Source organism: Phasianus colchicus, chromosome 21 (assembly GCF_987193195.1).
Source record: "Phasianus colchicus chromosome 21, bPhaCol1.hap1.1, whole genome shotgun sequence".
In the NCBI taxonomy this organism is placed as follows: Eukaryota; Metazoa; Chordata; class Aves; order Galliformes; family Phasianidae; genus Phasianus; species Phasianus colchicus.
The window spans coordinates 6196914-6222731 of NC_143456.1; the positions used below are offsets into that span (position 1 = coordinate 6196914).

The window sequence follows — 25818 nt, forward strand, 5'->3', positions numbered from 1 at the left end:
CGTGGAGAGCAGAGCGGAACGCAGCCATGAGCGGGCGGCTGAGCGAAGGCGCCATCGCGGTGAGGGGTCCTGAGGCGGGAGGAGCCGGATTGGGTCCGGGGTGTGAAGGTTGAGGGGGGAACGTGAGGACTGCGTCATGTCTGGGCTCGTGGAGGAGGGCCGGGAGGGGGAAAGGGAGCGGGGAGAGGCCCAGCGCTGCCCCGTGGGCCGTTTCCCCTCAGCGTTTGGTCTCAGAGCGCAGCGTGGCACCGTTCTCAGGCTCTTCCTCTCTTTTCCAGGCTATAATGCAGGGAGAGAACGTCTGCAAGCCCGTGCTGCAAGTTATTGTGAGTACTGGGGTTGCTAAAGGCATCGATGTGTGGTTTTGAAGAACTTAGGGAAGAGAAGTGACGAGCTGGTATTTTCCCACAGAACACACGAGCTATTGCCACAGGAAATGGGCCTCCTCGGTACCGAGTGCTGATGAGCGATGGGGTGAACACGCTCTCCTGTGAGTATGAGGTGTTTGTAAGCGTGGTGGTGCTACAGCTTCAGTGTAACGTCAGGTTCCATAGCAATCAAGCCAGTACAGAAGAAAGTAGGGTGTGTATGGGGAGCACAGGCTCTGCCTGAAGTGTGCAGCTGCATTGTAACGCTCAGGGAATTCTAGATGTGGTTTTGTAATGCTGATTTTTAAAGTAATTAGCTCAGTCTTCTTCTGACGTTAGTATATGATCGTGAAATCATATGGTTTAGATAAGATGTTAGAAATAAATTCTTTACTGTGAAGGTGGTGAGGCACTGGTTGCCCAGAGAGGCTGTGGATGCTCCCTCTTTGGAGGCATTCCAGGCCAGGCTGGTTGGGGCTTTGAGCTACCTGGTCTAGTGGGAGGTGTCCCTATCTATTGCACAGGGGTTGGAACTAGATGATCTTAAAAGTCCCATCCAACCCAAATCATTCTATGAATCACAGGGGTTGGAAGGGATCTCTGGAGACCCTCAAGTCCAACCCATCTCCTAAAGCAGTTTCCTGACAGTAGGTTGAATAGAGAAATGTCCAGGTGGATCTTGAATATCTCCAGATGAGGAGACTGCGCCACCTCCCTGGGCAGCCTGTTCCATTGCTCTGGCACCTTCAGTAAAGAAGTTCTTTTGTGTGTTTGTGTGGAACTTCCTGTGATCCTTTCCAGTTTTTGCCTGTTGCCCTTGTCCTGTTGCTTCACACCACTACACAGAGCCTGGTCCCATCCATTTAGCTCACACGTTTTCAATATATATAAACACTGATGAGATCAGTCATTGCACTCTTAGAAGTTTGGGGAATGAATACAACATAACTTATGTTCAGGGTTGCAACTTATTAGCTGATATACTGTTTTCTATGTGCTAATTAACTGAGCCAGTCGTAGATCTAATGTAATGCTTGTGGACTGGGACTAGGCAGCCCCTGTAATGCCAGCATGTGTTAATGTCTTTAATGTTCTTCTGTCCCTGTAGCATTCATGCTGGCGACACAGCTGAACCCCCTTGTGGAAGAGGAACGTTTATCAGCACACTGTATTTGCCAGGTTAACAGATTCATTGTCAACAGCTTGAAAGATGGAAGGTACGTGCATTTCTTTAAGTGTGGTTCTACACAAAGGCAGCTGTGCTAATGGATGCTCTGTCCTGTGGGACTAAGTGAAGGCCAAATCTTTTTGATTAGGCATTTCTGAAAATAATAAGTGCAGGAAGGAAAGCACACAGCGTAAGCACTTGCAGAAAGTAACTCAGTAATTGAAGGCCTCCAGGTGGAATACTCCAAATTGTACTGCTTCGTTTCAATTCACTTAAAACTACCTGCTGTGGAAAAGAAGCAGTGAAGGTTACGTGGTGTGAAATCTTTGATCTTTTGTGAGACTTTGAGAGAACTGAAGTAGGAACTGTAAAATGAGAAGTGATCGGAGAGAAGTGATTGTCTAAAAATGATGTATGTGTGGGAGAACACGATCTGAACTTCTGCATCTGTTTTTATTCCATGTTTTTGTGTAGGAAATACAACTTTTGAGGCAGAGTGGATTCTCTTAAGAAATTTGGCATGGTTTTAATGCTTTTAAAATGCTGTTGTTTCAAGGCATTTCTTTGTGCCCATTCATCCTGCTGTCAGTGTCCTTGGTGAAATGTGATACTTTTTCAAATCTACTTGTACAACATGAGAAGGTTAAATTGATAGTGGAGAGCTTTTGTTTTCTATATTCCCTTGTACAAAGAATCAGCCCCTAGTGGATGGTTCTCATATCTGCACGAGGAGGATACTCAGAGCCTGAAAGACTTACAGAGGGAGTGAGTCTTTATTACTGTCTATTTTGTGTTTGTAGGAGAGTGGTTATACTGATGGATTTAGATGTCCTGAAAACTGCTGATATGGTTGGTGGGACTGTTGGCAACCCAGTGCCTTACAACGAAGGTGAGTCTCCTCTATAAACAAAAACCTCTTGTGAGCAGGCTGCCTCTTATCACACTCTTTCAGCTATCTGTTTCTTTCTTCTCATTTAAAAAGAAGCAGTCAAGCATGTGCGACTCCCTTATGCTTGGAACAGAAATGTCCCCGTCTTGAAAATCCTTGCTGTCTGTGTGACACAAAGTATGGTTTGTTCATATTTTTGTAAGCTCTGCATCTTGGCTGAAGCTTCCATCTCTAAGGAGTATTGAGAAGTGTCTGTGCTTTGTGTTAGCATTGACAGGTTTGTATTATGTGTTAGTGGGCTTTATGTAGAGATCCAGTGAGCGTGTGAAAGCTGTTCTGTACCTCTTCATAGTGAGTAACCAAGGAAGGTAGGATTTCTTCTATCTGGGAAGAAAATGTCTGGAAGAAGACGTAATAATGATCTATAAAACTGTAAGATGGCACAGAGGGGATGAGTAAAGAATGATGAATCTCTTTCTTTTCTACATCCATTTGATACTCTTTAGTTCTCATATTATCAACTAACAGTTCTAAAACAAAGGCTGTACTGCACCTCCCAGACAGCACATAGCTAAATTATAGAACACGTTGCTACATGAGGTAGGTGCCAAAAACTGGCAGAGGTTCAAAAAGCAATTACATGCAAAAAAAAAAAAAAAAAAAAAAATCCATTAGAGGCTGTTAAACATAACAATACATCCTCTGCATGAATGGAAGCACTGAAACTGAAATTGCCCAAAGTAGATAGGTGACTTATGGTTATGAAAACATGGCCAGCATGCAGGCTGTCCTGAGTACCTGTTCCTTCCCTGCCATCTGAAAAATGATGATGTGCTGGATGGCCCTTGGTCTGACCTACTGTGAATTATTAGTTTTACGTTGTGTGAATAACTGCGTTCTTCATTTTCATGTGCTAAATGAATTCTCAGGCAAATGTCTTTTTTTTTTTTTTTTTCAAAATAATGTATTTTTTTTCCCCTGAGATGTTTAGATGTATGCTCCCTTCTTGGAGTTTTCTTTCCTGACAAGAGAGAGGATAATAAATGCTTAAAGAAAATATTTGAGCTTCTCTGTTGTTGGCACACGTACAGATAATGGCTGAAACTCAACAGCAAATAACTTTTTTTTTTCAGGGAATTTTTCCATTTTTCTTTCTCCTGGTGGAAACGAATCAATTTGTTTTTACTGTTAAGGAACCACACAGTAGTGACAGCAATTTCTGTAAGATGTTTTGGACAAATGGTGGTACATACTGCAATTCTGGTTTAAGATCTGCTTTACTAACTGAAGTAGAAATAAGACTTTGTTGCCAAGACATCTTTCTTCATCAACTTTTCTTTTTCCTGGGGAATTAGAGATGCATTTGTTAAATGAGCCTAAAGAATCCTTTGTTCCTCTGATAGTTACTTAGCTAATTGCTGTTTAAAAAATGTGTTGACATCTCAGATTTTATGGCTTAATCTCACAGTTGCTGTAGAGACCAAGATATTTGGAACACCTATTGAGCAGACTGTATTGTCTTCCTCTTGTATCACTTGCCTGTATGATACAGGAGCACGTTTCTTGTGAACTATGGTGTTCTTGTCATATTGTTGCTTAGAAACAACAGAGAATCTTCTGTCTTATAGAACTGAGCCAAAAATACATCCTTAGGAGTATAAATTCTGGTAAAATTCAAGTTATTTTGGTGAAAGTTCTGTTCTTTGCTTTGACACACACGAGTACTCAGCAATGAAGGCCTCAAATATAGATGGTTAAGAGGTGCCAAATTTGCTGCAGGATATGCTTTGTTTTAACACCAACACAATTGTACAAAATTCACACAGTGATGGTGTTAGGGTTTGTTTGTTTTTAACATTAAATAACATTTCAGTTACAGAAAACAAGTTTTACTTTAAATACTGATCTCAAGTTCAATCCAGACCTAGGATTAAGTAATATTCTTTCCTGCCCCAGAAGGACCCAGGCAATGAGGAGATTGCTTTTGGCCACTTTGCAGTTGAGCAGTAGGTGGTTAATCTGCCTAACAAGAAAGCTGGAGATGCAATCTTCTTGATACATACCATAAAAACTTCTCAGGCAGCTTTTCATTATAGTATTGAAAATTAAGATGGAGCAGTTTAGTTCTTTGTACAAAGCTACGTGGTAATGTTATTACTGCCATTAATCTCATTGAAATTGCTCTGATGTTGGACTTCATTCTTACTGTAACAATTACTTGCTACTTATATTTAATTTCTGTCATTAATCTTTCAGTGTTGAAATGCTTGTATACTTATACATTTGCTTTTCTTCCTGCTCTTTCCACTATTGCTTTTTGGTGTGTGTTCTTTCAAAGTGCATCTCCTTCTTCTTCCTCCATTTGTGCTGCAGCTCAGCCCTGGGACAGGGATGTAGCAGGGACTCTCAATAACATATTGTTGGGACTACAGCTACCACATTAGACTGGGCTGTGTAGCCAAAGTCTTGGGTTCTATGAAGCCAATATATATAGCAGAAAAGTGATGAGGTATTTTAAGTGTTGGGTTTCATTTGCACACTTCAGTTCTTGTAACTTCTTTCCCTGGCCAGACATATTTTCTCTCAAGTGTTGTCTTTTTTCCTCTTCTCTTACTTGCAATGAATTTGGGGTTGAGCACTGACTCAGTCCTCTGAGTAAGTGAGGCAGCTGAAGGAGGGGGAACTCTGGTTTCTCCATCTAGTGGATTCTGCAGTAAGTGCACGTTGCTGTTTGACGTCACACTGTTGCTAGGGAGATTTCTGTCTCTGCTGGGATGAGAGGAGCAGGGTGGTTTTGAGCTGTTACCTTGGTCTGGATTAAAAGTAACCAGAGGGCTACCTGTGTAGAGTAAGCAGCATCAGCCTGTGCTTTACCAGGGTAGTATTGTCCTTCTGTGCTATCCTTTCTTGCCCTTCTGTTCTGGGATTCTCTGCTTTGTTCCTTGCAATGCTTGTAGGCTCAATCTCACTTTTCCACTTTCCACACCCCCAGATCAGAGAGGCTTTGCCTACCTTGGCCAAGGATGTCCTGCAGACTGGTGGCTGAAGTGTTAGCTGTGCCCAAAGAGACAATGGTGTTGGGTATTGACTGACCTAAAGGCAAAATACGTTGGCAAAATAATTGTTCTTGTAAACTTACTCCAGTTTTTGCCCTATGGATTATTTCTGTAGTGTAATGTTTTTCTACATGTGTCATTCTGTACTTTCTCTTGCAGTTTATTACAGATATAATCCAAGTAAAAGCCCTGTAGCCTAAAAAAATACAGAAGATGTACTCACTGTGGCATGCTTCTTATGCAGTGTGCCATTGTATCCTAAGAACCCCCATCACCTTCCATCACTTCTTCATGTTTTGGAAATAAAATGTAGCAAGTGTTTTCTATAACTACAGGTTTGACTTTACCCAGTGGTTTTTTGGCCTCTGAATTTTAAGGAGGAGTTCTCCCTATGTTTAGTTTTTTTTTTTTAAATGCTGTCTGTTAGATAGTAGCAGAAACTACCTGTCAGAGCAATAGAAGCCTATAAGAACTGAGAAGTTGTCAGGATTACTTCAGTGCTGTCCTTTTAAATAACTGTCAACGCTGAATTCTTCTTAAGTAGAAAGCAGTTGCTTGAGGAAAGAGATCTGACTGAAATTCCTCCATGTTAATATTGTTCAACAGATAGCTTACTGCTGCTGTGCCCTGTAACACCTGAGTTTTAGCATGTGTTCTGTGTTTAAAATCTTGTTTTCATGCAAACCTAATTTCCTGAAAATGCTGAAGGGTGGTTTTTAATTACTCTGTTCCCTGCTGTCCTAAATGGTCTCTTTCAATTTGATTACCAGGGCAGGGACAGCAACGTTCTTCAGCTCCAACAGCCAACACAGCACCCAACAAACCACAGCAACCGAATGGCAATTTGTCAGTAGCAGGTAAGAATAATCTTGGGTGGGATTGTTGTGCACAGCAAAACTTAAAATAAAAAAAGTAAAAGGGCCTTTCCATAGTAATGTTGCAGAAGAAACTACATGAGACAAACCTGTAGCTTGAAGAGATGAGTTGTTTCAAGAGGCTATGTCATTTGAATCTTAAAAATAAAAAAAAATTTGCCTCATTTTCCTCCCCTACCTCCCTTCCCCAGGTTAAACAAATAGGAAACAGCTCTGACAAAGCAGCATGAACTGAACATCTACTCTGATGCAATTCTGCATTCTTGAAAAGGTGCTCTGTGGGCACCCAAGTCAGCTACAATTTGTAGCTGGCTGAAAGTTGTGTTGTCAGTGCTGAGCTATTGAGGCCAAACAGCTTATGTGGTGCAGGACATGTTTTGATCAAGATTTTAAATAGCAAGATGCTGAAAAAGGCAAGCAACCCGTAGGCTTATTTTTAAAGTGATGAGGTTATCGAAGTCCAACCCTTGGTGCTGCTTTCACCTTGGTGTTTAGGAATGATTTTGGTATTTTGAAATTGCAAAATTTTGACACTTGCTATTCTAGCAGAAAACAAGTTATCATCAGCTTTAAGGACAGGAAGGAAAAAAAGCCCTACATTTATACTTTAACGAGGTTCTGTTTAGAACTAGTAGCATTGCCTTACATCAGGAGTGCTTTGATTGTGGGGTACCATTCCTTCCTTGTTTGTCCAAGTGTAGATCCAAAATGCGATGTGCCATATTTGCTGCCAAGTGGTTGTTTGCCACCTACGTTGATTCTGACCTCCATCTTCACTGTGTGTGCTTTTAAGGTTTGAGTGAGTCTCATTTGCAGCCTAAAAAACTGTTGTGACCAAGAGTGGGAGTGATTCATCAAACTTTTATATTATAGCATGTTGAATGAGTTGATCTTAACCCGCATTTTTGTCTGCGTGGCTGAAATGCTGTGTGCTTTGTTGTGTTTGTTTTATTTTCTCTTTTTGAAAGGTTCTGCTGCTCCAAAGTACCACGCTCCCTCAAACCAGTTTAGTAAAGCCAGTGCTCCCAGCTCAGTGAAGACACCAGGGGGAACGCAGTCCAAAGTAGTGCCCATTGCCAGCTTGAATCCATACCAATCTAAGTGAGTTATAATGGTTTGCCACGTATTTCTGGCTGTCTTATATTTACAGAGATGTATGAATCTCATAAATCATTCTTTATTAAGTTTGGTCTTTATCTGTTAACATAGGGGAGAGGTACAGAGGAACAGGGCAACAAAACCATAAAACCTACAGAAATAGCTGTGCAGGTTTTGTTTCATCAGCACTTTGAAAATCTGAAAACTTGGTGAAGTTACCCTGCTGAGCTTGATAGCTTTTTAATATTTTAGTTGAGAAGTAATTTGATTCACCTTTTTTCCTGAAGTGATCTTCTTTTAGGGAAGGTAATGACAGAATGTCTCAGTGAGCTATTCACTGTGGCTACTGTTTTGTTGAAAAAGCTTGAGGATGTAATTATTTTGTGAATGACAGTTTTTAAATTATGCAAACTGATTTGATTACCTAAGTTTAAATGCAAATCATATAATTGGGCTCTTGAGTTCTAGCATGGATTTTCAGAACAGACAAGCTGTTGTATGAAAAATCTACCCTAGAAGAGTGAAAGATTTGAGGCGTGCTGCTCTGCAGAAAGATTATTTGCTGCTGTGTCCTACTGGATGTTTTATGATTGGCTTTGTTGTTGCTCTCTATATAACTTTCTGCCTTTAATGGTCGAGAACATTAAAATAGCAGCAGAAAGGCAGGTAGAATTGCTGAGGTGCAGTGGAAAAATTGTGGCTTTTTAAATAGTGTCATTCCAGTTCCAAAGGTTGGTAAATTCAATCTCTTCTAAAAATAAAAAAAAAAATACATATATAAATAAAAGAGGACATGGAACAGCTCTTATTTCTTGCACAATTTCAGGTGGACCATTTGTGCTCGTGTTACCCAAAAAGGGCAGATCCGCACATGGAGCAACTCCCGTGGTGAGGGGAAGCTCTTCTCTATAGAGCTGGTTGATGAGAGTGTAAGTGTTCTGTATTGAGAAAAAGATAACGGATGCCAGACGCTGCTGAACCCTTCATAAAGACAGAATGGAAGAAATAAAGTGTGTTATAGAAAATGTGTTTTTTTTATTATTATGACTGAAGTTCATATTCTGTATTCATTAACTCGAACATCAGTGATCCAGTCCTTATCCAGAATGAAGTCTTGTATGTATGGCGTTGCTGATTATTTTTCATCAAAGCCTGTAGTATGTGACTCAATTTTTGCAGCTTCAAAATATGGTTGTTTAGGGAAACAGACAACCTAATACTTTGTTTGTCATCATTTCCTTTAGATTGAGAATGAGCTCTCACCCTTACTTAGATACACGGTACAAAACAAGGAGTGAGAGGAGCGTCGCCTCCAAGTTATAAGCTTTCATTTTCGTGAGGAAATCAGGCTATAAATTATTGTAATACTCGGAAATTTCATCTGTGGTTTGTTTGGGGAATGGTATCTGGTTAATCCAACTAAACTTGCAGTTTGTCAAACCTCTTATCAAATTACCGCCTTCTGTCGTGAAAACAAACAAGATTCTGCAAGATTATATTTAGTATAAAATGTGAGGTTAATAATGTAACATGTTGTCATCAGCCATTTGTTTTCTCTGCGTGCTCTTAGTAGTCAAATGTAAAAACAAAAAAATTAGGGAATTTATAGTTGTTATTAATAATTACTTAAGGACTTGGCATTGTTTATGAGCAGGACTAAGCTGAAGATACTGTTTGCTAACTTGTGGAGCTAGGTGATCTATTCAAACTTTTCTTTCCTGTAATGTCAACTAATGCTAGTTTCAAGAGTTCAGTGCTGTCTGTGTGATAGTAATTCCAGAGCTCTAGGGATGCTAATGAGACTTGAGTCTGAGAATTGATGGTCAGGTGTGGAATATGTCATTCTAGCTATAGCTGTAAATGTAAAGAGAGTGTTGGCTGTTTCTCAGGTGTCTGGAGCTAGCCTGACAGCCCATGCTGCCTGTAGAACTGATGCCACTAAACACTGTCAGGGATTTCTTAATATAGTTTATTTACTTATGCTGAATTTCAGTTCTGACCGCCTCTCCCGTTTTCCTGCAGGGTGAGATTAGAGCTACAGCATTCAATGATCAAGCAGACAAGTTCTTTCCTCTCATTGAACTGAACAAGGTACGGTGCTGTTGTGTTTTCATGGTCTGACATGAGCTAGAAAAGAGGCACTTCAGCATAGCAAGGATTTTTAAAGGTGAACACAATCTATTTTCTCTGTCTGACTTCTGATAATTTCCTCTGTTTCATTGCTTTCTCCTCTAGGTATATTATTTTACCAAAGGCAATTTGAAGACTGCTAACAAGCAGTATACAGCTGTTAAGAATGATTATGAGATTACATTCACTAATGAGACTTCAGTTGTGCCCTGTGACGATGCCCAGCATCTTCCATCTGTTCAGTTTGATTTTGTATCCATCTCTGACTTGGAGAACACACCCAAAGACTCAATTGTCGGTCAGTCTGAGTAGTGAAATGACATGCTATAAGACTTTGAAACTTTATTTTAGTATTGTGAATACTGGGGAGGCAGTGAGCAATGGGAGGTGAACTTTTGGGTGGATTTAGTTTGTGGTGGTTGCTGTTGAAAATGCCCTAGGCAGTTTAATGGTTAAGGTGTCTTTATCCTATTCAGCTAACAATATATACTGATTTCTCTGCAAAATTGTGCTTCAAGCAAAAGACAGTAAATGCTACTTGTTTATTGTCTTAAGATCATTGTTTTCCACAGAAAAGGGTTGAAAGAAAAGTGTCCTTGCTCAGCACGTGTGCGTTTCATACCTTCCATGGTCTTGCTTGCTTTCACTATCTAATTATCTCGTAGTGATTTTGGCATACTGCATTGCATCCGAGTCCAAGTTGCATGACTGTTTTGGCTTGCTTTGTGAAGTATTGGAGGTTTGTTTTTCTGTAATTTGTTGGGCAGAGTACTCCGGAAAAATCAGAGGCTTGGGTGGGGGCGAGGGAGCTCAGGTTTCACAGGCACAAGATGCATGTGATTCAGAGGCATTCAGCTAAGAATTTTAAAGGTAGACCTATGATGTTCAAAATAGGTTCTTATTAGGGAGTGCAAAGGGCATTGCATTACTTCTTGCTGCCAAAACGTGCCGACTTCACAGGAGTCACAGCATGGTTTGGATTGGAAGGGACCTCTGGAGGTCATCTAGTTCAGCCTCCAAAACTTGTTCAAGTTGCAGCTTCTGGTGTAGGGGGCTGCAGCAAGGGCACTAGCCAGTTGCTTCTTTGTGTTAATCGTTTTGAAGCCCTGTGTCCAAGAGCCTTCTGCTTAACCTGCAAGGACATGTTTAAGCACAGCAGGAATCGGGGGTGAAGTCCTTTGGCAGAATGTGATGGAAAAAGATTGTGATGCCTTGATCTCTTTAATGTGGTGAGGCTTGCATTCATGAATATCTTAATGAATTCGTCAACAAAATTAAAGCACTGAAGAATTCTGTAGTGGAGCACTCCTGCCATAATACACTTAATTTCCATATCAGATTTGATTTGAATAGGGAGCTGGGATATTACAAGGTAAAAATCTGACACTAGGAATGAATTCTTCTCTTGTGGTGTTGTATTCCCCAACTGTGACCCTTGAGCAACTCTAAGTAAATCGTAACTCTTTTTCAGATGTAATTGGAATTTGTAAGAGCTATGAAGATGTCACTAAAATTGTAGTGAAAGCTAGCAATAGGGAGGTATCGAAGAGGAATGTGCATCTGATGGATACATCAGGGAAACTGGTGACAGCTACGCTATGGGGAAATGAGGTATGTGCTCTCTTACCTGTTCTTAAGCAAAGGTTTCTTTGTGTAGGGTGAAGAAACACACACCATTGTCATCTAAGATGGGTATAGTAGTGAGACAGAGTCCTAGGTGTTGGAGGATCGGGGTAGAAAGAAGGTGAAAGACTGTCTGGTTACATTCAGGTGTGATGTTCGTAACCTTTTTCTGACAGACTGCTGACATGATCTGACTAATGTGTTCTGAACAACTGCAGACATGATGTCTCAGGCACAAAGACTGTAGATAACAGGTTTCTGGTTTAGAAAAGGATATGAGTTGGGGTTTGATCATGGAAAAGCCGATGGCTACAGATGTCTTGTTTGTGAGGAGTTTTATTCTTAGGGTAGGGTACTTGTTAGCTTGAATAAATTGCTGCTTAACTAGGGGTTTGGAAGGCTGTATCTCAGACTAAGAGTTTAAAATGTCAGAGCTTTGGGAATGGAAAGTTTGTGTAGTTACTGTGAACTGCTCCTTTATCTTGATAACAAACTGCTTTGTTTTCCAAGGTGCAGATACTTAGGGATTTATGTTCTGGTCTATAAAATGGGAGTCATCCTGCCAGCCTGGCAGTGGTGCCTCGTGGCTAAATGATGGAGTGCTCTGATACTGTAGGTGGCTGAACATTGTTAACCATCTGCTGATGTAAACGAAGTAAACTGAGGTTCAGTATCATAAAGCTATGAGGTTGAACCAGCTTGTTACTGGAGAGGTTACTAGTTATGTAACTCTCAGATCAGGGATCTGTATTTTAGGAAGTTAAATGTTTGCTTTGTTGTGGAGTAAAGGTAACATAAGCATTGAGGGGAAGTGACTTATTGCTTGCAGCTGGCACACCTAGTGTTAGAATCCATATCTCCCCAATAACTCATTGCCTTATCTGTCAAGATGTGTGTTCTTTTTGTATCTCATGGATACAGCAAGTGCTTTTGCTAACTCCAGCTCATTTGTGGTCCGTAAGCACATGATCCTTTCCTTGCTTGTTAAGTGGTGTGGTGTCCAGGAAATCTATACCTTTCAAAACCTCTCTAGTGCCGAGAGATTCTTTGTTAGTGTCAGACTTTAGTTGGATAACAAACTGATAGCAACTGAACAGCATTAAAGCAGCTTTATGAGATTAAAAACAGAAAATAGAAAGCTGAGGAAAGTGTTTGGTCAGCATACCTATGCTTCTTAAGCTGTAGGTGAAGAGACATGATTGGTTCAGTCAAGCCAAGTGAGTTATTTGATGTCCCATAGAGACTAATTTGACCAAATAACCCCTGTTTGGAGAAACCTTTGTTCCCATAGCCCATCTCCCTTTCTAAAATCTTGTTTAAAACTCTTAATGGAGATGATCAGTCCCTTTTCTTTAAACTGGTGGTGCACAGTTGCTGCACTGGTAGGATTCTTTGGTTCCCCGAGAAATGGGGTGTTAGGATTACAAAACTGTTAGCTGCCTTTCCTAAACTCCCAGTGCTGCTGTCTAAAATCATATCTTCCAACTACAGTAAGATGGTCTGACTTGGGTTGAGTCTTTTGTCATGATCTGTGAGCTATGACTGCAAGTATACTGCAGCATGCTTATGAACGCTTTCTGTTTTTTGTTTGTTTGTTTTCCACACATGCAGGCTGAGAAGTTTGATGGTTCCAGACAACCTGTGATAGCCATCAAAGGAGCACGGGTCTCTGATTTTGGTGGTAGAAGCCTGTCTGTCATGTCATCGAGTACAGTGGTTGTCAACCCTGATAGCCCAGAGGCTTTCAAGCTCCGAGGATGGTATGACCGTGTGCTTGTGTTGATTCATTTCTCCTGTTGTGGAATATTTGTTTTATTCTATTTGTCTACATTTGAGCAGTCTGTAGAGTACTGAAGAAAGGGAGCATAGGGTGTGGGTTCCAGGCTTGTAGAAACTTCTCTTCCTTGAAAGCACTGTTCAGTTTGAAAACTTTTAATTCCATATCAGATGTTGGAAGAAATAAAATAGGAGTATAGCTCATGCTGACCCAAAGTCTTGGAAGACTGAGTGAAATCAGGCTTCTGACCAACTCTATTTTCTGTTTAACAGAGAGGACAGAGTTTTGTTGTGTCCTCTGTTAATATGAACTGCAGGTACTGTGTTGACTTCTTAGTGTCTATTCCTTAACAGATATTTTCAATTAGTGAAATAACACTTTTATTTTTATCAGGAAAACCAAGTGACTTCTCAGTGCTTCATTGCTGCTTCTAGCGTAGGTAGTTGCTAAATTATCTGCTACAGCTACTAACACAGTGAGATTTGGTGTGTGTGCTAATGGGGTGAAGTCCCTACAGCATCACTTTTTGTGAATCCTGGGCTCACATTCTGCCTCAATCCTTTAAACGTGCATAAAATATTTCTTGGCGTTCTCCATTATTCAGATTGAGCAGAGCTTCTATACTTCAGAGGGTTGTTGAAGATGAAATTGATTGTGGGTCTTAGCTATTGCTGTCACATTTTAATTATCTTCTGTTTTTGAGTTCTATTGGCGTTTCTCAAATCACAAAAGACGCTGAATGGGATGATAGTACAACCTTTTTCAGAAAAGGAGTGCTTTCTTATTTTAACACAGGAGGCATAATTTGTTCAATGCTATTTGCTTTTCCTTTTGAAGCTGCTGCAAAGATAATGGTACCGTGTAATTTAATTTTAATTATGGAAATATCTTGATGCCCTTAAATCTTGTTATCTGACTGCCTTTAAGAAGCATGCAGTGCGTGGTTTGACCACTAGCTGGCAAACAAATTGCAGTTATATAGAACAAAGCTGCCCTCCTTTTGTGGATTTATAAAATACTATGCTAATTAAGTCAGAGTATTAACTTATTCTGAAATGCTATTTTTGTTTGCAGTATGCACAAATTACTGTAATTGTTTCCTTTGCAATCATTGATTTTTAAGGGAAAAAAAAAAATCCTTCATGTATTAAGTACATGAAACTAAACGTAAGTTTATGATAAGCTGGACTGCCATCCAAAAATAGCAATGCATCTTTGTGGTTCCAGGTTTGACTCTGAGGGACAGCTTCTGGAATGTGCCTCCATCTCTGATGTGAGAGGTGGGTCGGCGTCGGGGGTGAATACCAACTGGAAAACTTTGTATGAAGCCAAATCAGAGAGGTTGGGACAGGGAGATAAGGTAAGGCATGGCAGCTGACTGCAAGCCTTGTGTGTTTGAGAGGGGGGAAGAAAACCTTGGTGTTCTGCTTATTGTGAAAGTCCAGTTGTTGGGCTGTGTGCTTACTCTGAAAACAACAAAAACCAAACAATCCGAAACACTGAATCCAAGTCCCTTGCTGATGTTGCAACATGATCCTATGTGTGCAAGAGTTTTCTAAGTCTTGGATAAATAGTGACAATAGACCACCCCAAAGATGCTAATGTGAATAGCACGAAGTGTTGTAGGGCAAAGAGGTGCATTTGGAGGAAGGGTTTCCAAGGCAGACTTGCTCAATAGAAAAGCTAGACCCAGGTCTAGTTTTCTAGCATTTTTAGGCTTAAAATGCTTCTTGACATGCTCCAACCTATTTTTAAAAACTATAATTGTTTTTTCTTTTCAAACTTTTAGTACTAAGCCATTCAGTATAGAGAAAAACTTTGATCTAGATAAAGAACTTCCACAGGAAATAGCTGAATTACCGGTGCCTTTCTTGTATGTGGTTCTTAACCCCTGTTCATCTGTTGAAAGACTTGGCTGTGGTCTTAAACCATTAGGGTGATGATTTTAGTGTGGTGAGTGGGTATTTTGTTCTGTGGGCTATAGTTTAATCAAACGCTTATCTGTAATACTACACAGTAGGCTTTCTGGTTTTTGTACTGACTCCTAAAAGAAGCATAAGAAAGTGCAGAATCTTAATCCTGTGAAAAAGTAGAGATTTGAACAGACACAATGGAGAAGTGAATGTGCTTTATCTGAAGAAAACCTAGCAATCGGAGTTCCCCGCAATGGAAACACAGAGTAATCTTGCTCTGGGGGCTTTATTTAACATAATGGAAGCCTGGAAATGATTGCGACAGGGGTTGATTTACAGTTTCCCAATAATCCATAGCTGTTAAGCTTCCTAATCCTAAATATCCAAGTATGGACGCCTTGCTTTGTAGTTAATTCAGAATTGGAAAACACTGAGTATTTTGAGGCTAATGTTGCACACTCACTCTCCTAGGCGGATTATTTTAGCTGTGTGGGCACAATAGTACATCTGCGCAAAGAGAACTGCATGTACCAGGCCTGTCCCTCTCAGGATTGCAATAAGAAAGTGATAGACCAACAGAATGGACTGTATCGTTGTGAGAAGTGCGATCGTGAGTTCCCCAACTTCAAGTACCGCATGATGCTGCTGGTAAGTGAGCTGGTGAGGGCAGGCAGGGCTTCTCCCTGCTCTCCATTGGCACTGCAGGTTTGAAGGCTTTTGAGAGAACGTTAGGCTGCTGTGTTTGTCCAAGGTTCCTGTGGGATAGAAGTGACTCGTGTCCGTACCTGGGTGAGGAATGTTTCATTGAGCTGATAAGCAGTTTGTTTTCCTAGCGCTCCAATTAAAAGCTTTTCTCTTTGCCAAAAAGTTGATGCTAGCTCAGTTGATTCTGGTTTCCAAGTGTACTATGCAGTGCAGAGTACAGATGGCCTACGCCTCTTCAGTAGTGAAGATAAACTGAAGTAAAATGGCATTTCTGGAGAGCAGTAATTGCACTTTTACAGCTGCTACCTATATTTAGTACATTTTCTTTTGTAGGTATTGTTCTGTCTCAGGCTTTAATGGAGCCTGCTTTGGAAGACAGTGAGGATTATTATTGTGATGCCTGCTTACCCCATAAGCGTTGAACCTTCTTCTGTTTTTACACTGTAGAGTTGTATCTGCTTCTTAGAAATGCTGTGCCAGGTGGGCATGCAGAGAGAACTATCCCTGCAGTCTCACTGAAACACAAACTGCTTCTGAATAATTTCTAGCAGATAACTTCTAGGAATACATGAACTACTTAATGTAGCATTGTCGCTCTCTTAGAATATAAAGGGGATACTGAGGTTACAATCAAGGCCTTAAGAACAGTTTGTCTCCTATTTTTGCATTCCTAATTGTCAAAGCAGCCTCACGGGTGAGGCTGGTACTTGATCTGTTTATTGCTCTGTCTTGTTCTTGAAATTTTTGATAGTTCTCATAGCATAGCATCACAGATATTTATGCCCAAGTTCTAAATAAATACTGGTCTCAATCTTGCTGGTGTCACCCTTGGCTGTTACTGTTCTGGGCTACCTGTGCATGGTTCCAGCTCATCAGTGATGGAGGAAAAGGAACTGAATATCCATCAGTGTTTATTCATAGTGATCTTGTTGGCCTCTTCTTGTGATACAACGTGCTGACATTAATATACTTTGAACGACTCTGAGGTTCTGTTGAGCTCTTTTAAAAAGTAAAATAATAAGTAATTGTCTTCCACCCTCAGTGATGGAAAGTGCACAGGGTTCTTGAGCTGTGAAATACCACTTGTATCTGTTGCTCAAAGATGACAGTACGACTGGATGGAATTACTTTGGTTTGTTGTTGTGTTTTTTTTTTTTTTAGGTGACCATTGCAGACTCTCTAGATTACCAATGGGTGACTTGCTTCCAAGAGTCAGCAGAATTCATTCTTGGGCAAAGTGCTACTTTCCTGGGAGAGCTGAAGGAAAAGGTCAGTCAGTTACCTCATTACATTTATAGTAAATGCTGAGAAGTGGGTCTGTGTTTTACACACCTTGCTGTTGAGCAGACCTCAGATTTCCTCCTTTCTGTGATCTTCCCAGTGAGGAAATATTCCTGTGATGTTGACTTAAAGCACAACTTGGGCAAGATGCAGTTTGCTTCTAGAGAACCAGTGCTGATGCAGCAGGGAGCATGGTCTCATCCCTATGTGGATACCTGCTGTACTCATAACCCTGTGCAAGGGCATTGGGTTGTGTTCATGTTGCTGTAGTAGAAATCAATAGCGTTATTAAAACAAATAAAAAAGGCTCATGTGAAAGAAAGGGATTTTCTGACAAGAAAAGGGATTGATCGGAGAAGTTGATGTTGCTCGTGCTCTGAGCTGATAGGCCAACTCAGAGATCTGGTGGCCAAAGGCTTTTTCCAGATGTTGGACTTCAGAATCTTTTACGAGTTCACAAATCATCGCTTCTCCCTATTCTGAAGTTCTTGGCAGGGACTTGTTTACTCTTCTCAGGATTATTTTCCACAGGCCATCTGCCTGGAGAACAGAGATTTGCCTGGTTTCCCCCATACTTTGCTCCCACAGTCAGTCTGTCTACCTCTGAGCTCTTTTGGCTGCTAGACTGAAGATCAGCTTGTCCCTGTCACCTGGACCTTGAGGGCCAGCTGTCTTCCTGTCCATAGAACTACAGCCTTTAGAGGGCTGACAGCTGTAACACACTGACTGCAGCAGAAAGGACAGACTGTTTTATTGTACCTAGATTGGAAAGATCTGCTCAAAACTGTTCTAGGCATGAATGCGAGCAGTGCTATCCCTCATGTGTTCCAAAAAATTGTTTACAAAACCAGAAAGCTTCGGAACACTTTGTATGTATCTTTGTAAGTAGGCAGGAAGCTTTTTGGACTTGTGTGTCAGGGCATTTCTGAAGGCTCTTTTTTCACCACATTACCAGAAACTTTGAGGGCAGTACAAAAACCATGACTTTTAAAATAGGTCATTTGCAGAGATGCTTAAGTAATCTTTCTTTGGCAGATTAGAATGGTTTTTAACATGGCTGTAAGCCATTAAATGCTAACAGACAGTATTTTCTTCGCTCTGTCTCTCTGCTTCTCTGCTGTGTTTTCCTTTCTTCCCACCAAAATAATCTCCTCTTGCTTTTAGTTGACTACTATACGATATCTGTGGGGCTTTGTTTTATATTTTTAAATACTGTGGAAAATGCATTAAGTTATTGTACTGTCTATGAATGCTGCTGTGCTCCCACACTGAGGCTATAGTATGGCTGATATAAGGGCTCCACAGTTGTTCCAGTCATTGGTTAGCCCATTGCTTGGCTCTGGGATCCCAGGAGGCTGTAAACCTGGTGGTCCTGAGCCATTTCTGTAAAGTAGGGCTAGTTTCCCCATAACCCTGCACTTTTACTCTGGATTGTAAGTGATGCAAAGCTTGTGGTCTGTATGCTATATGTTTTTGTGGCATCCTGCAGGCTGGACACCTCTGTTCTGTAGGAAGATGTATTCCTAGGACATTCTAATTAGGTGTGCCTGCACTTCTGAATTTCCATTTTCAGACATTATTATCTTGTCAATATTGTCTCAGTTCAGTCATGCTTAATCTCTGCTAGAGTTCAAACAAAACTTCTTAGTCACTTTTAATGCCAAAGAGAGCGGAGGAGAGACAGCAGATCCTCTGCAACAATACAAACATGTAATGTCTTCTGAAGAGCTGCCTAATGGAAACGGCCAGGGATAGAAAATGGAGCATAATATGGAACGAGCCCTTGAGCAGGAATGCTTTGTGTTCCGGGAGAAATTGTTTTTGATTTGACACTTTTACGAGCTTTAAATTTGGTACTTGATGTGTTTTCAGTAAGCTCGTCTTAGTGGTTTTTCTCTGCAGACCTCATCCAGTGCCCTGTGAAGTCAGTGGAAATCTTTCTGCTGCTTACAGCGTCTATTGAGTCCACGTACAGCCAGGGACTGTGTGAAGCATGTGCATGCCAGGTCTTTCATCTCCTTTTCTACCACACTTGTTACTGTGGGGCAGTGACTGGTATGCTAGCAGTCATTTTCCACTCACTAATGGTTGGTATAGCTTGTGGCAGGGGTGGAAACAGAAGCCAAATCCTTGATAAAGTGACCTTCCTTATCCTCTAATCCGTGTGATGGTCTCAGGAAAGGGTTTTCAATATTCAGGAAGGATGTGCCAAAATTTTGCAGTCTGCAGCTTGCTACTTCTGTTTGCTTTCATTTGTTGCACTTTCTAAACCTTAGAAGAATCACAATGTGGTGTAAAATAGCACTGCACACATTCAAACCAGCAGCTTTAACACTTGGAATGAAGGTGGAGCATCCCCTTCACTCTCTCCTGGATGCACTGATCGAGTGTGTTTGGTAGATGAATGTATTAATAATGACATGTCTCTATCACAGTGGGGCTGCAGCATTTTTGTGGAACATCAGCAAAGACTTTAACGTGTTTTTACAACAACAAACTTTCCAGTCTTCAACTTGTCTGATTTTCTATTGTTTTGACAAATTGTCTGTAATAAATGATGATTATGTTTAGTGCTCATATGGCAATTAGAAGTAGCTTATGTTGTAAATGTGACATGGTCTTCTAATGGCTATAAAAGATGTTCAGAACATGCATCCACTCTTTTATAGATCATTGTTTAAATGGGTCAGTCAGGATATGAAGGATGCACACGGCTTCAATGGATAAGCAGAGAAATTGAACGACTGATAAGACAACTAACAGTGAATTAGTTAGCTCTGTCTGTTTGGCTGCAGGCTCGCTGCAATTCTGCCTTATTTTGTTTAGATCTCTAAAAAGTTTTTTTTCACCTTGAACTATACTTTCAAAAGCTTTAAGCTGTGGTGTTGGCGTGTAAAATTTGGGGGTCTGTGTGCATGAATGAGTTAGTTCGTGTATTTTGTGAATGCTAGCAAAAGATAAGCTGTTGTGAAGGGTCATGGCACTACCAGAAGCTTGAGTGTGTGCAGCTGTATCTGTTCTTTGTCCTCCTCACAGAACGAGCAGGCGTTTGAAGAAGTCTTTCAAAATGCAAATTTCAACACGTATGAGTTCAAGATCAGAGTAAAGCTGGAGACGTACAATGTAAGTATCCTCCACAATGCTGCCATAGGAGATGGCTTCCTCCTCTCATCTTTGTGGGATGAAGTTTCAAGTGACTTACAGCAACCACTGTCAATCCTGGGTACCAGAGGAGGATCTGCTGTCTTTAAAGCCATTTCCTTTCTGGTTCCCCCAGCATGACTCGTTCCAAATGAAAGCAGTGTAGCTGCTCTGGGAGTTATCTGCTCTCCCAGCTAATCCTGGTACCACGAACAGTGAGTTACCAGGGCAGAGAGGTTAGAACCAAACGCCTCGGGCACTGAGTATTCTTTCTGCATGCCATTTTTTCTCTTTCGCAGGATGAATCTCGTATTAAGGCTACAGCAATGGACGTCAAACCTGTAAACTACAGAGAATACAGCAAGAGGTTGATCGCGAGCATCAGGAGAAATGCTCAGCTAGGATGAAAAGGCTCGTGCTGCTTGATCAAAGCTACAGACTTCCAGGAAAAACTCAGAGGATGTTACATTGACTTTTTCCTTGCTCTGTGTATGACAATTTGGCATTAGTTACACCACGCATGGTAGCCCAGTGTAGTGGGTTGAGTGATTTAATGCATTTCACTGAAGATGTGCCCCTGGTAGCTTAAGAGTGCACCCGATGGCCATGATGTTGTAGACTCTTGTGGTCTATTAAACTGTGACAGCACTATAGAGGATCCTCTAGACAGATTGTCAGTATCTTTAGACAAAGCATTCAGAAAATCTGAAGTAACTTTGCTTTCTTGCTATACATAAACCTGAATTACATAACCATTGTGTCGTCTTTGCAAGAAAATAGTGACAACCTTGGCACTTGGACTTGTTCTGCAAAGGATGGGAGGGAGGGTGTCATGCAGCCTTCAGATCTGGACGAAGGAGAGCAGGTCTATTAGCACGAGTTAGTTATTTTCTGTAGAATTCAAAGGCTTTTTCTTTCCACAGGTGCCATGCAGTTAATGCTTGGAATGGCAATATGGTAGAATTATTAATCAAAGACATATCTTTTATATCTGAAGAATATCCTTCCTTCAGGGTTTAATAGACTGAGTCAGATGGGTCTGATATTAATCAAAATTGTCTCTTCTGAGGAAGGCAGATAAGCATTGACTCTCCATCCCCCAGGGAAATCTAGGCAACTACAAAGCATTGCTTTAGTTTTCACTTCAATTAATACTATAGGTTTTTGGCTGATTTTAGCACGCGTTTCCTTCCTATATGTGTTCTGTATGTATGTTCAGTTTGTTAGGTTCTGTTTGTAACGATGTTAATCAAAACCTGGTCTTTCAATGGGGGGGGGGGGGGCAGATTTGTTTGAATAAACACTGTTTAATTCCTGTGTAGTGAATTTTGCTTTCTTTGAACACCAAAGACTTCTCATTACTGGAAAGCAATTAATTAGCTTTCATAATAAGCATTCACTGGGGGGAGACGTTACCTTATTACTAACTCTAAGGTTAGACTGAAGAAAGGAGACTTCTTTGCCTGATGTTAACGGCATGGAAATGCAGTGATATTTTCACCATTTCTGTGCCTGAGAATGCTGATGAGCTGGCACTTCTGGGATTTTTATTGACGTTTACACAGCAGTCTAAAACTAACCAGGCTTTGAGATTTGTTCAGACATAGAGCTAGTACAGAAAACAGTAATTATGCTACTGGGCTTTTCAGTCAGCAGAGCATGCTAGCTCTGTGTGCTCCTAATCACATTAATTATGTGTTCCCTGGCTGCAGCTCACAGCTTGGCATTTGCTGCACAGCTCCGAGCATCCAGGCAGTACTGCAGTGGGTCTCTGGTAGCAAAACTGGCATTTATTTATTTTGCACTGTTTCCTCGTGTGTTCATGCAGTGCCCCCATTTCCTATTTATCTTCTCAAGTCTTTTATGCTTAGGAGCTGTAAATGCCACCTCCACTGATGGACACGGAGGACATTATCCTGGGCCCATTAATTGCACAAACAACCCCTTCTTCTTTTTCAGAGAATCTGAGGATCGTGGCTGGGTCCTTCTGCTGATGCCTTGAATTTTTTTTCTCCAAGTATCTGTTCCCTCTGACCTTGCTTATAAAGCGTTGACGAGGAAATCACCGTCTTCAGCACAGCCCCGGATTGACAAATGGTGGGTTAGCCCTGATCATCTATCTTTCCACTCTGCTAACCAGTCTTTTACTTCTGCTCCTCCTTTCCACTTTGAGGGCGACTGAGAGCTGTTTGTGATAACGCACAAACATTCCCCGAGGCTGTTTCCAAATCTCAGGCCCATAGACAGGGGGGAAGGTTTGTGGGGTTGGCGTGCAGCTGCTGGCTCTGCAGCTTTATGAGCCGAGGTTGCACACCTGGGGCGGCTCATTCTCCTGGGGAACGGCTGCACATCCCTCTCATTGGGTTGGAGGTGGCAGGTATCAGTGCTTATGAGCGTTGAGGTGTCTTATGGGAGGAGCTGGGTGACCTTGAGAGCTGCGACAGAAAAATCAACTTTAACAGTTGGTGTGAAAAGTCATTTATTTGAGGGCTAATAAAAAAAAAAAAAAAAAAAAGGAACGTGCTGTAAAGTGGGTGCTCATTAGTGAGTGAAGAGTTGGAGGGTTTTAATCACGCTTTAATCAGCTAGTATATGATAAAAAACATCAAGCTATGTAAAGCAAGGTATTTCTAGTGTAGCTATACAAGTACGATGGGATTATATAAGCCTCTGGTGTGAGATCTCATCTCGAATGCAATGTACGGTTCTGGTCTGCTGCATATAGAGGCAAAAAAGAATCTCAGCTGGGGCGAGTACAGAGGAGGACTATGAGCTGAGTAGGAGAACGAGGATCTTTTTTAGGAGGGGACTGGAAGAGCTAATTTAGCAAAATGAACCCTGAGAAGGGGATATGGCTTCCTCCTTACATAAAACATAGATGAAGGAAAACATAGATGAAGGCAAACGCGGATGAAGGAGCATGTAGCTGAAGGTCTTGGCTATTGCCTTCCCTTGATCACAGGTTGGAGCTGCTGAAGGTGTTTGGTTAACGAGGGGTTTGCCAATTAGGGGTCCCACAGCAGCCTTTGGGTGGAGGAGGATAGCAGGAGAGCTGTGGTTGTGCTCTGGTGCTGATCCCAAAGCTTGCTTCATCCCCACAACCACACCTATGGGACCATGGAAAAGGAGCTCTTCACTCAGGGCTCTTTTGCCTGTGCTAATTAAGAAGTCTGTGGGCTCCCAATGCTAATTGGGATTATTGGCAAACAAGCCCTGCTCTTCTTTCCCTTCATCATAAAGCTCCCCTGCTAGTGGTTGGGTTTGTGCCGGGTGGCTTCAGCTGTTATCCAAGCAGGATGTGGATGTGTGTTTGCTGGAAAGGATGCTGGGGTACCTCTGCATGGTGGGGTGAGGAGTCCCATGGCTGCTAATGCTTCACTTTAACGTAGTCCTGCAAAGCAAAGCTGGAACTGGGTGGCTGCTGGTTTCGGGCAGGCAGGTTTGAGGGCAATTAGGTGGGAACATGGAGTTCTGTGTGGTTGAGGGAAGATGTGGAGCATGATTTCACATCATGCTGCACTCAGCTATCCGGCTGTTTGTGTTGATTCCCACCATTACAATTTAACAGTTTCCACCATACATCAAGTTGAAATTAATTCACAGTGACCCTTACGAGGCTCTGGAGGAGAGGTTGCACTCGAGTCAGGTCTTATTTTTAAGATCCATCAGTTCTTTGTCTTTTTTTTTTTTCCCCCCCAATATAAAGCCTTGAGCAGTCATATATTCTAAGAGCTGTTGTAAAAAATAAACGGTCTTCTTGCACTGATCTGAAGCGAACGCTCTGCATGTTTTTGGTAGGTCGCTGCTTTGCACTGTGTATGCTACGCCTGGCAGCTTGCATGAGTGTGTGTGTGTGTGTGGGATTCATGTTCCAGCACGGCAGGATTGTCCTTTTAGTGTAACGGGTGTGAGAGTGGAAGTTGATGAGTCTGATGTTTTGATTCTTAATACTTGGTGTTATTTGCATTTGCTGCCTGAGACACAGCGTAACATCTTGAGGGGGGGGGGAGGAAGGCTTGCTGCCCTTCCATGGCCTGTTTTGTCATCTTCCCTTTGTTTTTGGGGTCTTTTATTTTAGGGGATGCTTCCCTTCTGCCCTGATCCCTGGTGCTGATTGTGATGGGAGAGGGAAATAGGAATTGTGCATCTGGTGTGAAACAGACCCCAAAAAGTGCAGCGAAGCAGTTCGAGAGCTCTCCCCATCTCCAACAGCTCCAAAATCCTGTTTGGGAAAGGGCACTCTGTGCCATATTACACCTTATAAATATTAGAGAAGCGCAGTAAATATTGCTAATCTCATTACAGGGGAGCGGAAATTCTCTTTAATATATTATCTGCTAGGATGCAAAGAGGCCCAGAGACCTCGTCTCACTTTCTTGCTCTGTTTTTCATGTTTACATTTTTACATTTCATTCATATACATTAAAAAAAAAAAAAAAAAAAAAAAGGTTTGAATCACCAGATGGATCTTTTGTGAGGACTGTTGTGCATTTCTCTCCTTTATTTGGATAGTTAGGTGTCTGTGTTTGGGGGGTGGGGTGTTGTTTGTTTTTAGGGCTTTTTTTTTTTTTTTTTTTCCTGTTTATAGTGCATTGATTTGTTGTTAAATTCAGCCTCTCCACCATGCCAAAAGCGTGCCTTTGGGAGTGTTCCTAGCCTGCTGTAGTGCTTTCTTTTTTCCATCCTTGTATATTACTGCTCTTGCAAGTTATTTAAAATAGACTGCATCCTTCCAAAGGCATTTTATTTATTTATTTTTTTTAGATTTGTTCCAAGCTTCTTGCCCTTTCAAGACAGCTACGGGGTAGTGTTTTAATACAGCTTAAATAAAATCCTTCTCAACACCTCTTTCTTGATGTCACGCAGCTGGTTGTGCCCAGCAAAGGTCCCACATGAGCCCTGCCTTTTCCTATGGGGAATGGGCCTCCATAGGGAGTGCCCATGGATGTGGGTTGGTCCTGGCTATGAGGAAGGCACCTGGAGCCCTGCCCCATGTATCTGGGTTGGTCCTGGCTATGAGGAAGGCACCTGGAGCCCTGCACATCAATGGCCAACCAGGCAGAGCTGCCCCTGCAAAGGGCTCTTTGCTCCCAATGTGTGCCCCCCAGCAAGCTGGCCGAGCAGACTTTGGGTCCACTGCTATCTGATAGAGAAATGAAGGATGGGAGCATTTGTCATGTCCGCTCTGACATCACTGCTGAGCAATTAAGAGAAAGAAATCTAATTTTTTTTGGCCATCGCTTTAGCTCTTGGTATTCCCTTGTGGCTTATTGTACAAAAGGCTGAAAAATAAGAGTAATAATCTGATTTTTTGTCCGTTTCTAGTGTTTTATGTTTTCCATTAGAGCCTTGCCGGTGTGCTGCGCTGACTTTTTGAACTGCAGGATCAAAAAATACTCCTCTTTTTTTTTTTTCTTTTTTTTTTTTTGGTGAAGACTGTCTCCGAGAAGGATAAATATTATTGATTGAGGTATTTAATACACTAATGAAACCCACAATTATCGACTATGTAATTAATATACTGTCTAAAAGTAAAGTTTGACAGTGCATATAGAAAAGCTATATTGACTTGCGCTTCTTTGGCAATGTGCCTCGCAGGTTTTTATTTATAGAAATTGAAACACGTTCTTCAAGTAATGATTCAATCCCACTTTCTGCTTGCCACAAGCTAGAAGGCTGCTGTTCTTCTTGCTGACTGCAAGGCTTTCATTTATCTGTGGGGAACTAAAATGTTCAGCATTTAGCTTTTCTGCCTATTGTATTAGATTTCAGCGCTAAGCTGCGGCGTTAATGT

The 25818-nt window shown here is 41.5% G+C and overlaps 1 protein-coding gene across 1 annotated transcript; it reads left to right on the top strand.

Moving 5' to 3' along the window:
• Positions 1-11: 11 nt before the first annotated feature.
• RPA1 (replication protein A1) lies at positions 12-20801 on the top strand. The gene is made up of 17 exons (XM_031591715.2): positions 12-59; positions 279-326; positions 412-490; positions 1477-1585; positions 2337-2425; positions 6252-6338; positions 7325-7457; positions 8281-8383; positions 9477-9545; positions 9690-9882; positions 11056-11195; positions 12819-12967; positions 14212-14344; positions 15369-15545; positions 16764-16871; positions 19920-20006; positions 20324-20801. Exons 1-17 carry the CDS (start codon positions 27-29, stop codon positions 20429-20431), a joined length of 1845 nt encoding a protein of 614 aa, XP_031447575.1. The 5' UTR covers positions 12-26; the 3' UTR covers positions 20432-20801.
• The last annotated feature ends 5017 nt before the right edge of the window (positions 20802-25818 follow it).